The 15,533-nt window shown below is 35.8% G+C and overlaps 3 protein-coding genes and 1 long non-coding RNA gene across 6 annotated transcripts; 1 reads left to right on the top strand and 3 right to left on the bottom strand.

The window, feature by feature from the left end:
• Nucleotides 1-2,600, bottom strand: LOC9312567 (ribonuclease III domain-containing protein RNC1, chloroplastic). The gene is made up of 4 exons (XM_021025741.1): nucleotides 1,833-2,600; nucleotides 1,042-1,246; nucleotides 750-950; nucleotides 1-626 (listed from the first exon to the last, which is right to left on the bottom strand). The coding sequence occupies exons 1-4, from the start codon at nucleotides 2,462-2,464 to the stop codon at nucleotides 525-527; spliced, it is 1,140 nt and encodes a 379-aa protein (XP_020881400.1). The 5' UTR covers nucleotides 2,465-2,600; the 3' UTR covers nucleotides 1-524.
• Nucleotides 2,601-4,086: 1,486 nt separating this feature from the next.
• LOC9314335 lies at nucleotides 4,087-4,591 on the bottom strand. Its single transcript, XR_002331960.1, has 2 exons — nucleotides 4,474-4,591; nucleotides 4,087-4,375 (listed from the first exon to the last, which is right to left on the bottom strand). It is a non-coding gene; the product is annotated as an uncharacterized LOC9314335 (long non-coding RNA).
• Nucleotides 4,592-6,837: 2,246 nt separating this feature from the next.
• Nucleotides 6,838-11,662, top strand: LOC9312566 (CMP-sialic acid transporter 3). 2 transcript variants are annotated; one of them, XM_021024510.1, is made up of 15 exons: nucleotides 6,838-7,100; nucleotides 7,360-7,570; nucleotides 7,700-7,816; nucleotides 8,108-8,164; nucleotides 8,609-8,686; nucleotides 9,123-9,227; nucleotides 9,436-9,558; nucleotides 9,685-9,762; nucleotides 10,059-10,128; nucleotides 10,242-10,349; nucleotides 10,522-10,655; nucleotides 10,746-10,828; nucleotides 10,941-10,986; nucleotides 11,078-11,141; nucleotides 11,330-11,662. In XM_021024510.1, exons 2-14 carry the CDS (start codon nucleotides 7,403-7,405, stop codon nucleotides 11,126-11,128), a joined length of 1,218 nt encoding a protein of 405 aa, XP_020880169.1. In that variant the 5' UTR covers nucleotides 6,838-7,100; nucleotides 7,360-7,402; the 3' UTR covers nucleotides 11,129-11,141; nucleotides 11,330-11,662. The 2 variants fall into 2 exon arrangements, with proteins under 2 accessions (XP_020880169.1, XP_020880170.1); XM_021024511.1 differs by having other exon boundaries at nucleotides 11,078-11,145.
• Nucleotides 11,663-11,786: 124 nt separating this feature from the next.
• LOC9314334 (PTI1-like tyrosine-protein kinase 3) lies at nucleotides 11,787-14,643 on the bottom strand. 2 transcript variants are annotated; one of them, XM_021024509.1, is made up of 6 exons: nucleotides 14,354-14,643; nucleotides 13,490-13,670; nucleotides 12,696-13,347; nucleotides 12,481-12,613; nucleotides 12,303-12,389; nucleotides 11,787-12,221 (listed from the first exon to the last, which is right to left on the bottom strand). In XM_021024509.1, the coding sequence occupies exons 2-6, from the start codon at nucleotides 13,584-13,586 to the stop codon at nucleotides 12,090-12,092; spliced, it is 1,101 nt and encodes a 366-aa protein (XP_020880168.1). In that variant the 5' UTR covers nucleotides 13,587-13,670; nucleotides 14,354-14,643; the 3' UTR covers nucleotides 11,787-12,089. The 2 variants fall into 2 exon arrangements, with proteins under 2 accessions (XP_020880168.1, XP_020880167.1); XM_021024508.1 differs by having other exon boundaries at nucleotides 14,036-14,612.
• Between the last annotated feature and the right edge of the window lie 890 nt (nucleotides 14,644-15,533).

The following is a 15,533-nucleotide window of genomic DNA, read 5'->3' as shown; positions in this document are numbered from 1 at the left end:
TTCACAAGAAATTATCGTCTTCCTTTATAACATTGTCGTTTGGAACTTCCTTGAACCCCAAAAAAAAAAGAGTTTAGTTTCCTAATTAGTTGATGATGTTAGGGTTTGAAAACTTACATGAGCAGTCAGCATAATCGGGAGAAAGATGGGAGTCTCGACCCTTCTTTATTCATATATGACTGGTAATCTATACCCTCCTTTAGTATATATATTAGGCGATGAGACCATGCGTCCGTTCCAAGTGAAGCTGTTGCGTGTTCTTGGTTATGGAGGAACTACTAAAGAGTTGGAACACTTGAAATTTTTTATTGGGGAGTCGGAATGCCGTGAAGTGGTACTAGTGGAGGCTGTGGTGGATGATTCCATGTATTGCAAACCAAAAGGGTACTATTGTTGACGCTTCTTGGATATTCAGTTTCATCCGAGTGCAAGATCTCATTTAGTTTATCAAATTATACTGTGTAACATGAAACTCACATATTGCAATTCATGTTGCATTGCTCTTGCAGTTGTTAGAGCCTCTTTTATTGCAGGGAGCTACTTCTATGTAACATTTGGCATTTGCATTTGGCAGTCTCTCCCTTAGATGTTAAACCAGTAACCTTACCTACCTCGTCAAACTCCACCTGGCATAAGATTTAACATTTCTACATATGAATACATCGTCCCTACAATACAATTTAACACGTCTTGCCACTCTTGCGGACTTTACACCACAAGAAAAAAAAAACAAAAAAAAGCTTTTGTACCTGTAAACCGAGTCCAAGTTCGATGTTTCTTGCTTCAGTTATCTCCTTGATTCTATCATTCATCGGTAAAGGGTATCCGAGGGTCTGCATAACTTTAGGTTTGCTGTCAAAATCCCATATGTTCCCTCTGAAACGATGCATTCCCAGTGGAACACAAGCTCTGAATAGCCTCGGGTGTGCGAATAAAGCATCTTCAGGAGGCTGAAACAACAGGAAAAATAAAGAAATCAGTCTTCTTAGATAGACCAAAGACGTAGACTGTGATTTTGTTATATCATGCAGTTTTATTTACCTTGTAAGTAGCAATATCTTGCCAACCTAGCTTTTTGCCTTCAAATTCAACAGAAACATAATCTACATCCTCGAGCTGTCTCCTGCTTCGAGGCTGACACTCATCAGCATCTGGATCCATCCCAAACACCTCAAAAAGTACACGATACACTTCCGGCATCCCATAGCATAGACAGATGGCACCAAACAAAGCCCAGAACACAGATCTAGCCATAACAAATTCACATGGATAAGTACTTGTCTCTTGTGAGATATTGAAATGCACAGACTCGTCAAGTTTTCATTCATTTAATTCAATCAAATGGTAAGCCCGACCTAGATAGTTAGCACCAGCTATCACAAAGACACACTACAAACAGATAAGACAGATCTCATCCAAGATGAGAAATCTTTGATCAGCTGTTATTGGCGTCATAACAACTCATGGTGAGATTTGAGAAATCTTTGATCAGCTGTTATTGGCGTCATAACAACTCATGGTGAGATTTGGGCTTATCTAAACACAGAATGTAATACACATAACAAGTTCTTGAGAGAATGGAACAACATCTACTAGTTCCAACTACAGCAAAAGCGGATATCAACCCATATCATTGTCTTAACTCGTTAAAACTAAATCTCAGCTCAAAGCAACCAAACTATAGACTAACACTCAAAGTGAAATCATCATCAAAGAAGAGAGAAGATTACTTAACCGGTGGCTAACGCTCTTTCCTAATCAACTTATCCATATCATCATAAGGAAAGATGAGATTTTGCAAGCTCGCTGCTTTAATCCATTTGGGGAGATACCTCTTCCCAATCAAAGCAAGCTCAAGCACATACTGACCCAGAAACCAAAGCCTCGAGTGCCCATTCTTCACATGCCTCGCACGTGCCCTATCACAAGACGGATGCTGGAACGCAAGATAGAGCAACGTATCAAAGTGTTTCGCCGGATTATCATCTCCTAAAATCTCTGAAGGCTCCAGAGAATACCCTAAAGCTTGTTTAACTTCAAGAAGATACTCATCGATCCATGTTTTATCAGCGTTGTTAAGCTTTGACGATGGAAGACAAGAAATGAGTAGAGGAAATGACTTGAGAGACAATTGTGGACTATTGAGGAATCTCTCAGCTAATTTCTTATCATCTAATGGTGGTCTTAAGATGAATCGTTTCGGAGGAACCTTTTTCTTCGGTCCTGTCGCTGTTTTACGCTTCCCAAGCTCCTTGAGGAGACGTTGAGGACTGTCTCGTGGAAGACCTTGAGTCTCCGCCGTCACGGAAGCGCAAATTCGGAGATTTTGGAATCTGGGTTTTGTGAGAATCGATTGGATTTTAGATGAGAACCGAGAAATTGAAGGTGAAAATGAGATTTCTGGTGCTGAAGATGAAGAAATGCGAAGGAGTGAAGATGATGAAGATGAAGAACAAAGCTCCATTGCTTCTTTCTCGAGAACACTTTTGCTCGCGCAAAAGACACGATTTTTGCAACAGTAGAAGAAAATGGTAACGAAGAAGATTGCAGAGTTCCATGGATAAGGTCATGGCGGGGAGGTTTTTTTTTTTCTGGATTAAGGTTTCAGTGGAATTATTCAGGCCCATATAAGCCCATTAAAAGGCCCAATAAGCTTAGATTATATATCACATTCGAAATCAAATATGCTCAAATTAATATTTGGATCTCTGTTACATTGGATACTTTATCTATAGCATGCATTCAAAATCAATATGTTTTTCGCTTTGATCTTTGTATTAATAGTATTGTAGGGTTTTCGAACATTCTCTTGGCTATTTTCGATTTTATTTCTCTTCCAAGTAGTAGTACCTCTGTCGTTTCCATTTTTGTTGTTACGGTCGCTGAGTTTTTTTTTGTTTGCGATGGGTTTACATTGGTTTTGAATTTAGAATTGATTTGAGTTCGGTTTACTTTGGTTTAGAAGAGAAAACCAAAAAAAATCAGACACGCGATGGGTTTTTGAGAATGAGGTGCGTGGACCAAAAAAGGCATGATTTCCCTTTAGAAATCGGAGACACGCGCTCAACGCGAGATGGGTGAGAGTGGCTGTGCGATCGCTCTATTGGTAAAAGTGGGGTATGAAGTGGAGCTCTCTCATTGGCTAAAAAACTAAAAATAGTAGACATATAGCTCCTCTCCTCCTCCTCTGATAAAATGTATGCTTGTTCTTCTTATAGACGAAATTTTGTCATTTTTATATTAGCCCCAGCTGAGAATGAAATTAAGATTTTCTTCAATCTCAAAGTTGTGTGTGTTTTTAGATACAATTGAAAAAAAACTAGAATCTGGATTTTGAGATACTAAAAATTTTACTCTTCATTTTGTTCTGCAACCATTTTTACAGGTTGGAGCTGATAACTGAAAACTTGATTCAAAGAATGGCAGCTGAAGAAATCAAACAAAGTGAGTTGAATATTTTCTAAACATGTGAAAATTGGTACAAGTTTGTCCTCATTCTGCTAGTTTCCTATGTTAATGTTTCTTGACTTTAGGAGATGAACTTTCAAGTGCAAGGATCTAGACCAAGAAACTTTAATACTTTGATCAGACTGGAACCAGTAAGGCTTGCGTGAGGTTCACAAGAAGGCTTATGTGAGTATGACGCTGGATTATGATACGTTTAATGGTGCAATCAAGACTGGAATCATCTTAAAAAGTAGTTCATGTTTCAGCCTTTTGTCATATAAATTAACTAGCAAGAGACATCCTTGTTGGTTCCAGTCTTCTAGACATCCCAACTTGTAAGAACATTCTTCTGTCAGCTTCTGTAATAACAATATATGAATTCTTTTGTTGAATAAAGAAAAAAAAATTGAACAATTGATTACACATAGACTTTACATAATCCAACTTTTATATGAAGCTACAATCAAGATTTAAAACATGAGAGATTCCATCTAATCTTCCTTCAACTTCAATCTTCATCTTCAACATCTTTCAATATCTCTCCACTTAAGATACACAAAGCCCAGCTCTGTAGTGCGTGAACGCACCAACAACCATCAGAACACTCCTCAACTGATGGCTATGTCCAGCTCTATTGAATTTCCCCTGCAATAATACATTTTTCATACAGAAAGCAGAAGTCATATGCAGCGAGCATAGGCCAATTTAATAGAAGTAAAAAAGAAACAGAACAACTATGATAATGGGAACTCATATGATATACAGTATAATCCCAATAAGTGGATATTTGTTAAGAAAAGTCTTAGAAGCCTCAAACTATAGTCATCAGGATATGCCTTTGGCCACTTTGGTGATAACTCATCCCAAGTCGATCCCTTCAGCATTCACCCAAGGCCAGGTTGGAAATAAATCTGATCGTAAAACACATCTGCAGATTATTTTAGTTAGCATGTGCTAGACATAATGAGATTTTGAAAGAACAAGCAAGAGAGGAAGCGAGGTAAACAAGAAGAAGAAGAATCTTACAGGGAGACATCATGTACAAACTGCTTCTGCCCATTATCATTCCATGATGAAGCTGCCATAATGGTTCTAGCTTCAGTAGGTAACATACTTATCCTTAAGCCTCAAAGTAATCAAAGAAGTATGGTTCTAGCTTCGATCAATTAGAATCCGGAAACGAGTTTTAAAGAAGATGATAGATTTTTGGAGGGGATAGATTTCGGTTTATTCTACTGGGTTTTGGTTTGGCATCGGTTCGGTACAGTAAACCACATAGAAACCACGGAATTCAAAATTTTGGGGACCAAGGTCTCGAGCTTTTGATTTGGGGGGAAACTGGAGTTTAACTTCTGATCTGTGTGGACTGCGGTCGAGGTCCGAATTCTGTGTAGTTGTGATACTATATAAAATTTCTTAGGGGGATACAGATCGTTTTCCCGAATTTTTATTATTTTACTTCTACCAAATATTAGCAATTAGAAAAGTAAAAAAATAATTGTTTATGATCAAATTTATACCACTGTTAAACAATATTAAAAATTTCACAATATTTTAACAATATTTATATATTTTATTATCAAATATTATCTAAAATTTATTAAAAACATTATTTTGTTTATTAAATATAAGTATATAGTAGTGATATAATATTATATTCCGCCATTACTCCAAATGTATATATCTAATCAACATACATTTATAAGTAATATTATTCCAAGAGAATAAGAAAACACTGAAACCATCCTATAATTTGGAGGACATTCGTCAATACTCAAGCGTGATCCATCTCTTCCCGCAAGAGAAGAAGAAAACACTGAAACCGTCAAAAAAATAATACTCCTTCTACTTCAAATTATAGGATGTTTTAGCTAAAATCATATTAGAAATTTAATTTTCATTTGTGTTACCAATCTGATGTGTATCAATACACACGTATTATATTCGTTCAACTCATATATATATAGTACGTGTATATTGATACATTCAACCTTCGCTTTATTAGTAGATTTGAGAGTGTTAAGTATCGTCTTTGTTGATTTGATATGAGAAATACTAAAAATCTGTGATAAAAAATGCAAGTTAAATTTGAATACCAAGAAAAGAAAATAAAAATAAAAACATGAAAGAATAAAATTATATATCACCTCTTCTCTTAGTATAGCAAGTGATCTCATTATCTTTTTTTTTTCTCTTGGTAGAAGTTTAACTAAAAGAAACATGTGAACGAAAACAAAAAAAACTTGTGGACTATAGTTACCGTAACCATCAATTCATTCGTTTATTGTCTCCCCTACACAAATGTCAAAAGCATAAGAGTTCAGCGAAGAAAACATAGATCTATTCAAAATTGAAAAATTCTAAAAACAGAACATACAAAAAACGAAAGTGAAATCGAGATTCAACGTAAATCAAAGTCGATGATATAGTGGAAAAATACCTCTCGCATGTAGAATTTAGGGTTTGGATTTATGACGAGAGAGCGAAGATGATTCAACGTAAATCTAGATTCAAAATTGAAAATGTCAAAAACAGAACATACAAAAAAGAATCTTAACTCGAGATTCAACGTAAATCAAAGTCGATGATGGTGGAAAAATAACTCTCGCATGTAGAATTTAGGGTTTTGGTTTACGACGAGAGAGTGTTAACCATCTATTCATTCGTTTATTGTCGCATGCCATTGCCACGTCATTACCGAAAGATTCACAGCCACTCTTACTAGAAACTAATTGGTCTGTCACTTTTTGCCACTACACATGTGACTCAAATTTGATAAGATAATTAGGTATATGTAATTGCAGCAATACATTTGAAAATTGATACAAAGAACCCACCTACATTAAAACCTAAAATTTGTTTACAAACCAAAATATTATTTAGCTATTTTTCAATCCAAAACATTAAAATCGAAAAGAATCAAAAGCTGAATTTTGGAAAATAAAAGTAAATAAATTAAAATATGAGCTGAACTTAAATCATATCAAGTGGATGATGATCAAAGTCAACATGAATTACTCTTCTTTTAAATTATCAAATGTGAAAACTCATATTAAAACTGAACCCTAAATCTTGGCCCATCAGTCAAAACCCTGGGACTGAATAAACCAATTTATATTTAAAAAAAAAAAAGAAGAGGAAAACACCTCAAAAAGTGGGAATTGCAAACAGTGTATTTATTAGTAATTTAGTATCACCAACACGTTACAAAAATATGTGATGTGAGGATAAATAATTAGGCACATTCTTAAGTAATTTAATTTATAAATAAAGTGTTGCTAATTTGTTTTTCCCCAAAAAGAAAACTATAGTAAATAAATGTGTTAAGGCTGTTTAGCAAATCTCTTAAAAATTCCGCAATTAATTAAGAAAACGTTGTTGTGAAATCAAAGCAAAAAAGAGAGAGAGAGGTCGTGTTAGATAATTAGAGCGCACTTGCGAACAACAACCAACGACGACCCACTGATTCTCCTCTCTGCATATTCCTTCGCATCTTTTCTGGTACCCAAGCTGAGTCTTTGGAGAGTTTCTAGATCTTGTTCAATTTCTGCTTTCAGGATTAGTGATTTTGATTATTCACTCTGGAGCTCGAGTTCTGGATCCGTGTGGCTGGAGGGAATGTTTTGTTAAGCTGATTGTTTAGGTCAATTCAGGTTAGTTTGATCGATCTGCTCACGAATTTGATGTTTTTTCATTGAACCGATAAGTCTTCTAATGGCGGCTTTAGATCTTAAGATCTATCTTCTTTTCGCTCATTGTTTCTATTAAATTGTGATTTTATTCAGCTACTGAGATCTGATTGTGGCTTTACATTTGGTGATTTGCCTTTTGCTCAAATTCCACTTAAAGTTGTTATCTTGTTGCGATTGTTAGTTGGAATGCGACTCACGAGTTGCTGTTGTTGTTTATCAGGCTTGTTGGCTCAGTCTAATAATTGTCATATTGAGAAAGACAAATGAAGAACGGTATTGCTGAGTGCAGTGTCTGTCATTCAAAATTGGTCTCTCCCGGTAGCAAAACTATTTCCAGGGCTTATGATGACCACAAGATTAGGGTTTCCTCAAAACAACGTGTCCTCAATGTCCTTTTGGTAGTAGGTGATTGCATGCTTGTTGGTCTCCAGGTAAATCATCTCCCTTCCATCAATTGAATCACGGAGGGAACCATATAATATTTGCGTTGTTCTTTTTCCTCTCAGCTCATCATTTGGTTGTGTAAATCACTTAAAAGTTTTGTACTTTTCCTTTTTCAGCCTGTCTTGGTGTATATGTCTAAGGTGGATGGGAAATTCAACTTCAGTCCTATTAGCGTCAACTTCTTGACAGAAATCGCAAAAGTTATTTTTGCGATCGTGATGCTTTTAATCCAGGTATGTTCTGAACTGACTTACAATCTCGATTCTTTTAGTGGGACATTTACTTATACTCTAGTATCTAGGACTAGTTGCTAGATTTTTCTAACTTCATTAGAAGGTGAGAAGTATTAGAAGTTCATGATGTTGATAAACCAGTAATGCGAATGTGAAAAGGATCCCACTTAGTTCTGTACGTAAAGACAATTTCTTGATTTTCGAATTATTACCTATTTCTTGAGTCTCTTGATTTTCTGTAAGAACCATGGATGGTCTATTAATACTTACGTGTTTGTGTTCAAATTGTAGGCCAGGCACCAAAAAGTTGGAGAGAAGCCTCTTCTATCCGTTTCCACATTTGTCCAGGTACCTCTTCTTTGTCAATTAGAGAGAGTGTAGTGTATTGCAAAGCTGCTGTACTAGATTAGTGGTATGGGAAAAAATGGGGGGAGAAAGAAAGGAAAGAGAATAATGCCTACGTTTAATCAGCTGAAGCTAGCTTCTTGAACTTTCATTGCCTGATGGCTTGTCATGTCATACAAACATGTCTCATCTATGTATCGCCTTTTTTTTTTCCTACTGTTCATAAAATTTTCTAGCTCCAGTAATTTGGTGATTCGAAGAGTTACATGTTGGTATGTCAATGCACGGTTGTTTGAAATTTGGAATTTACTGACCAGTAGATATATATATATATATATAGTTTTGAGTTTTCTTAGAACTATCTTTTTCTGCTGAACTTGAAACCTCTGAGTTCAGTGGCTTGACCACTTAGAATGCAGATTGCATTGACATGAGTCTTTTTTACAGGCAGCTCGAAATAATGTGCTTCTTGCTGTTCCAGCCCTGTTGTATGCAATTAATAACTATCTGAAGTTCACAATGCAGGTATAGCCACTTGTTATTTTTCATTTTGGTATCCTTAAGTCTATATTCAGAAGTTTTGGATCTGTGGCAAGAGCATGTCATGTGGTGTTCTATCTGATCCAATTTTGTTGATCTTATATTTTTCTTACTTCCCATCTTCCACGTCAGACATTACTTAAGTGATCCAAAACCAGATAATGGAATTACAATTTCGAAGGATAAGTTTACACACCTCTCAATTCCGCCATATCTTCTTCTTCCGGTGGTCATTGCGTTACCTGTCTCATGTTTCGTTTTGGTGATAGATATTTGAGTCGGCCAGCTGTTTACATCATAATTAGATTGTGCATTGCAGTGGGTTTATTTACTGTCCTTCTCGGCTTGTACTAATTGATTCTACCTTGCATTCTTTATGTATTTTCGTTTCATACGATAATGGAAGTTTCTGCTGTGCCAGCTATATTTTAATCCTGCTACTGTAAAGATGCTTAGCAACCTAAAGGTTCTGGTCATTGCTGTTCTATTAAAGATGGTAATGAAGCGGCGGTTTTCTATCATACAGGTCAGTTTCAGTTGTTCTTATTAGTTATATGTATGACCGGTTTTCAATAACAGAAAATATTATTGTGGAAGTTTTTGTCTAACATTCCTTTCATAGTTGAATCTTATTGGCCCAAACAATTTTGATTTTCCAATATAAATTCTTGGTTGAATTTTGTATGTTTTTATATTTATATATCTTAATCGTCTTATCCTTAATTTTGTTATAGTGGGAGGCACTTGCTCTGTTGCTGATAGGGATTAGTGTAAACCAACTACGTTCTCTTCCAGAAGGTGCTACAGCCATTGGAATTCCTCTTGCTACGGGTGCATACGTCTGTACCGTTATCTTTGTAAGTATATTTGCTCTTTTTGAAGATATATTAGTGGTTCCATTCACATAATCTGTGCTTCCCCGTTGATGCATTATGAAAAGGTTGTAATTCATGCTAGAGGCTAATCTGCAAATTTACATGCAGGTTACTGTCCCGTCAATGGCATCTGTCTTCAACGAGTATGCTCTAAAGAGTCAGTATGACACAAGCATCTATCTTCAGGTTAGATTGTTATGATGCGTTTTTCTCGTCTTGCGTGATATGCTGATTGCTGTGTGTTGTTAATGGAATGGAATTAGCCGCTTTTCAATTTTCTTAGTAAACCAGTTGCTCTTTAGAATCAAAGAACCTTGAGGTTGTTGACTCTTTGTTCTGTTCTCTTGTCTACTTGGCTCTGTTATCACTAATGTTCCTCATTTTAGGGTACATAGCTCATGTCTTGGTCACGTCAAATTCTAGAATCATGGTCTTCTACTTCTGCGTTGTCATCTCATAGAACATTTTTGTTTCTGTTGCAGAATTTATTTCTCTATGGTTATGGTGCGATATTCAACTTTCTTGGAATACTAGGAACTGTTATATATAAAGGTATGCACATTTTACTTTTATGTTGAAGCACCATAATAGCTTTTGAAAAACTGGCAAGGTAACCCTTAAAACTTCAGGATGCATTGCTGAGAAATTTATCATGATCTTGACAGGTCCTGGCAGCTTTGATATCCTACAAGGACATTCTAGGGCTACCATGTTTTTGATACTGAACAACGCAGCACAAGGGATTTTATCCTCCTTTTTCTTCAAATATGCAGGTAATACTGACTAAGCTTTGTTAGATTTATTTAATCTGTGAACTAGTTTGCTTGAGTCTAGATACTTTTTCAACATATCTGGAGATTTTTGGTTATATATAATCAATGGTATTGTTCTTATAGCAAGATTGTTATTTTGATATTTACCTGTCTTCATCTTTGATGCTTTTAGATACAATCTTGAAGAAATATTCATCGACAGTTGCCACAATATTTACGGGCATAGCATCTGCAGCGCTCTTTGGACATGTTATAACCATGAACTTTCTTCTTGGAATTTCTATCGTTTTCATTTCAATGCACCAGGTAAACACATATGAACCATTTCCTTGGTGACTCAATTTAACTTAACAGGATATATTCTGTCTAATATAGTTTTGTCTCATTTATACATAGTTCTTTTCACCACTTGCCAAAGTGAGAGACGAGCAACAACAGAATGGGAACCTAGAACTAGTCAATGCAAAGGATACTCACAGGTTAGTGTCACTATACATACTTATTTATCGTTTACAACGAAAAGTCGTGTAACAGATACAAGCGCAGTATTTACACCATTTAACTTCTTTTCCTTCTCTGTTATTTCTTCAGGGCTAATGACTCATTCATCAACATGGCCGCAGGAGCAAATGAAGAGGTGAAGAATAAATTTGTTAAGCCAGTTCTTGTTTTTGTACCAACTTAAGTCGACATTAACGTTTACTGTCTTCTTGTCTCTGTCTGTTCAGGCTAGTCACCGCGGTGAATCAGACGACAGAACCCCGCTGCTTCCCAGATGAAAGTTTCTTAAAAGTAGGTAACATGTTCTCTCTAAACTTCATCATATTACCTTTAAAGCTCTCAAAGATGATTATTTAGATAGATTCTTACCAAAGCAAGTTCTAGAAGCAAACCTAGGTTACAGAAAAGATGAATTACTTCAGTAGTACCTGAATGTAATTAGTATGGAGAATCATTAGCTTTGGCACTTGTCGCTGCAGGATTTTTGTTCTGAAGAATTCTTTTGGCCAAGAATATTCTAGAAATTGGGGGTTTTTCCAGTCGTATACTAGTAGAGGATACAGTGAAGCAAATTTCATGACACCAACTCTTACTTCTCTCAAGAGTCGGTTTTAAGTTCGATGAAGAACCTCTCAAGTCTGAAGCTGTATTGTTTTAAGATAGAGTGAGAACAAACTTGGTAAGTGATGATATATGTATTTTGGATATATAATATTTGTATTCTTTGGTTTTTGCAAAATATCAGGTCACTTTTTTGCTCTTGTTTATACAATTACTCTCACAGTTTATAAATATAAAAGCATAATTTTTCAGCCAGTGGATTTAGTTAAAGCGACCCGGTTCAAGAAGCATTGTCTTTTATCCAGTGTTTTGAATGATTCATTTCTCTGAAATCTGTTGAATCAATAACTGATGAAAATTCCTTTCAAGATTGTATATGAAAAAACTTATAATTAGTATTATGTTATGACAAGAAAGCATATAAAAGAAGAAAGAGCAAAAAGCCCAAAAAAAAACAAAACCAGATATAGAATAGATTGTTATAAGAAGAAAGAAACAGACTCCACCAAACATTTGAAAAGACACACCAAATCACTACTCATCACCTTAATAAAAACATATACATCCCAACTGAAGAAAAGCCTCAGACAAAAAGACTCTCTTTAAGAACACATTTATACGGTATGGCAACAATTGAAACAGAAACCAATCTTCCATTATCATTATGGCACAGAAGAATCAGGTTTCCTGGACTGGAACAGCTGCTGCTGTTGATGACCTCAACAATGGTTGAAGAGCTTTTACCACAATGCTCATGTTCGGCCTAAACTCTGATTCATACTGCACACACAACGCTGCTACTGCCGCGAGCTGAATCCAAAGAATAAGGAGAAAATGATTAGCTTCGAAAGTGGTTTCACAGGTTAGAGATTAAACTGTCAAAGCTTTTACCTTTGCAACAGCTTTAGGAGGATATTCTCCTTTCAGTTTTGGGTCAACACATTGCTTCACTTTGTCTTCACTTAGCCTCGGAGTAGCCTGGAGTTAGATGGCAAATGCCAAGAACAATCAGTAAATTTGAAAGTAAGACTATCCTCAGAGATTAACGAAACAAGGTTTTAGTACTTACCCAAGTGACAAGACTTTGCTGACCACGAGGCATCGTATGATCAACAGGTTTCCTACCAGTCAAGAGCTCCAATAACACGACACCAAAACTATAAACATCACTCTTCTGTGTCAGTTGACCAGTCATAGCATACCTGCAATAGCAAATTGTAAAGTTACAATCTTTACTTCCTCAAGAATACTGTGATCAATTGTTGTTTCAGAAGCATTCATTACTCTGGTGCATGGTAACCGAAGGTTCCCAAAACTCTGGTAGAATGAAGACGAGCAGCCATATCAGGAGATTGATTCGATAGATTAAAATCAGCGATCTTGGCTTTAAAGTCTTCAAAGAGAAGCACATTGCTAGATCGAATATCTCTGTGTATTACCGCAGGTTGAACTTTCTCATGTAAATACTCAAGTCCTCTAGCTGCATCAACTGCTATTCTGACCCGTTGGATCCAATCAAGCGTCGGACCTGGTTGTGCTCCTTGGACTCCTTTCCTCCCGTGTAAGATGTCGTGTAAAGATCCCATAGTGGCAAACTCATAAGCAAGAATGCGGAAGTTCCCTTCAACACAATAACCGAAGAGCTCAACAAAATTATCGTGCTTCAGCTTGGAAACCCTCGAGACCTGAGTCAAGAACTCAACATTTGATTCAGGTTCAGCTGAATTATCAAGCTTCTTCACCGCCACAGCTTTCCCATCTTTCAAGGTTGCATAGTAGGCTCTTCCGTAAGATCCTTCACCAATCAATGCCTTTGATCCAAAATTATCGGTCTTTTCTTTCAGCTCATCCAATGACAATGCAGGCACATCAATAGATGGAGGCTCCTTCAAAGCATCAGGCTTCACAGCTGCCTGTGGTTTTCTAGTGTGATGCCCTTCAATACAACAAAACAAAAATCGAAAAAAGATGAATATCCTTAAGAAAAACAACTGAATTTGCATACAATAAGATACTGTTACTAGCATCAGCTCATGGCCAGGAAATCACAAGAAACTATATAGAGGAAAGAGCAGTACCAAAATCATTGTGGTGCTTAGGGCTTCTGAGGTGTTCATTTTCAGAAGAATGGTAAGGTTCTTCAACGTGGCAAGCACAGCACAACCACCTACGCATCTTTTCTCTCTTGCCTATATAGAGATCGTCTACGGCTCTCGGTTTATCCAGTCTAACAAAGTGAGCTGGTGAACGATCGTTCGCCTGCAATGTCATTATCAGCATCATTATGAAACTAATTACTCTCAATCAACTCTCACAAAGAAACCTTTATTCATGTCATCCATCAATAACAGGGTAATTACAACATATACCAACAAATCAACACAGAGCCAAAGTAAGTGCCCTCAAATCAACAGCAACAATCTAATTAAGGATCAACGAATTCTAATCACATTAAGATTCCAAAAATGACATAACAATCTGGAGCTCACATTGATTCGAGATTCAGCCTAAAGTTAAGACCTTTACACAAACCCAATAAACGCTTAAAACACCCAATTTGGAAAATTAGAGACAGATTCGAAAAAAAGACAAAAGCTTTGAGGAGATCTTCTTATTCTTCTTACCACCAGACCACGACGATGATAGTCAGAATCCATCGGATACATAGTGAAAGACGGATCGAATGAATTTGGCAAAAAAAATGAGAAGGAAGATACGAAAGGGGTCGAGCTCGTGGAGAAATTTGGGAAACCCAAAGAACTCAAAACAACTCGAAACCCTTTGAAAGAGGCAAAAGATTTTAAAAACAGAGATAAAAGATGAAAACAGCTAAGAGAAGGTGTCAAAAGCAGAGAGATACAGAGAGGAAATGATCAAGAATAGACATTTTTATCCCAAATTTAGCGATTATAATAATAATTAAACAAGAGAATTTTTTTTACCTGTAAAGTATATCTCTTGTAATGAGTAATGAGTCTAAGCTAAGCTAAGGTCGGTTTTATTGTTGTGTGTGTTTATTTTGGTAAGACAGACGTGGGGAATTGAATTTTGTTTTTGACAGGAAAGCTTAGAGCGAAGACAGAGATGATATAGATAGAATGGAGGAGACAGAGAAGCAACGCGCTTAAGGAAATATCTTCAGATTTCGACAAAAGATTGTTATTTAATGCTTTTGTCTCTGTAGCTTTGCTTTATGTCAACATCATAAATTACGTTGGTCATGTATTTTTTTCTTCTTGACTAAAAAACATTCTCTTATGAGTTTTTTTTCCTTTTTTGCGCGTCTTTTACGTTTTTGACCTAATCTGGTCGGTTCCGTCGGCTTTGTATCAGTTTCTGTGAAATAAAAAGTGTTTTTAACTGATTTCAAGTTCAAAAAGGATAAAAAGGATGTTAAGAACGTTCTTGTAAAGTGTTTTTAAAGTAGTCCAAAACTACAACTGAATAAAAATTTAAAATGGGAAAAGTTGAAAGTCTGAATAAAACAGTTTTAATTGTATCGGATTTGTTATAATATGATTTGTTCATTCAAATTACAAAAGTCACAAACTCACAATTGTTTTGCGTTTTATATTTATTGAATAATTTTCAACATTGAACTACCGATTTTAAACACTTTAAACAAAACACATAAAAAAAAAATAGGGAGACTCACAAAAATGCCCCTTTTTCAATACCCCTTTTCAAAAATGCCCCCTTTGGCTGTCCATTTTAAAAAATACTCCTTTTTATGTACAAAATGACTAAATTACCCTTCTTTTAATAAATGATATCACAAATATATAAGGAAATATAACAAAATTAGGTCCACAAAATACAAAATATTTTTTGGCGGGAAAAGTGATCCCGCAATTTTTCCCGCCAAAACACTTGTAAAAACTTGTAAAACTTTTAAAATACCTTGTAAAATTTTCCCGTAAAAAATTTTCCCGCCAAAAATTTTTTTTTGCGGGAAAAGTGATTCCGCAATTTTTTTGGCGTTAAATTTTTGGCGGGAAAAATTTACAAGGTATTTTAAAGGTTTTTTACAGGGTATTTATAAGGTTTTACAATGTATTTTAAAAGGTCTTACAACGTATTTATAAGGTCTTATAAGATATTATAAGATTTACAAGCTATTTT

This window comes from Arabidopsis lyrata (genome assembly GCF_000004255.2).
Source record: "Arabidopsis lyrata subsp. lyrata unplaced genomic scaffold ARALYscaffold_5, whole genome shotgun sequence".
Taxonomy (NCBI): domain Eukaryota; kingdom Viridiplantae; phylum Streptophyta; class Magnoliopsida; order Brassicales; family Brassicaceae; genus Arabidopsis; species Arabidopsis lyrata.
The sequence above is the reverse complement of the archived record's forward strand: the minus strand, read 5'-3'. Positions and strand labels throughout refer to the sequence as shown.

Coding starts and splice junctions, on each gene's coding strand:
- LOC9314334 (XM_021024508.1), bottom strand. CDS start 14,077: ATGTATCCGATGGATTCTGACTATCATCGTCGTGGTCTGGTG. Junction 12,390..12,480: donor AGCAAAGTCTTGTCACTTGG/GTAAGTACTAAA, acceptor ATCTAACTCCAG/GCTACTCCGAGGCTAAGTGA. Junction 12,222..12,302: donor CTCCTAAAGCTGTTGCAAAG/GTAAAAGCTTTG, acceptor CTTTGGATTCAG/CTCGCGGCAGTAGCAGCGTT.
- LOC9312566 (XM_021024510.1), top strand. CDS start 7,403: ATGAAGAACGGTATTGCTGAGTGCAGTGTCTGTCATTCAAAATTGGTC. Junction 8,687..9,122: donor ATCTGAAGTTCACAATGCAG/GTATAGCCACTT, acceptor CTGCTGTGCCAG/CTATATTTTAATCCTGCTAC. Junction 10,129..10,241: donor AGGAACTGTTATATATAAAG/GTATGCACATTT, acceptor TGATCTTGACAG/GTCCTGGCAGCTTTGATATC.
- LOC9312567 (XM_021025741.1), bottom strand. CDS start 2,464: ATGGAGCTTTGTTCTTCATCTTCATCATCTTCACTCCTTCGCATTTCT. Junction 951..1,041: donor AAGATATTGCTACTTACAAG/GTAAATAAAACT, acceptor CTGTTGTTTCAG/CCTCCTGAAGATGCTTTATT. Junction 627..749: donor AACTTGGACTCGGTTTACAG/GTACAAAAGCTT, acceptor ATCTTATGCCAG/GTGGAGTTTGACGAGGTAGG.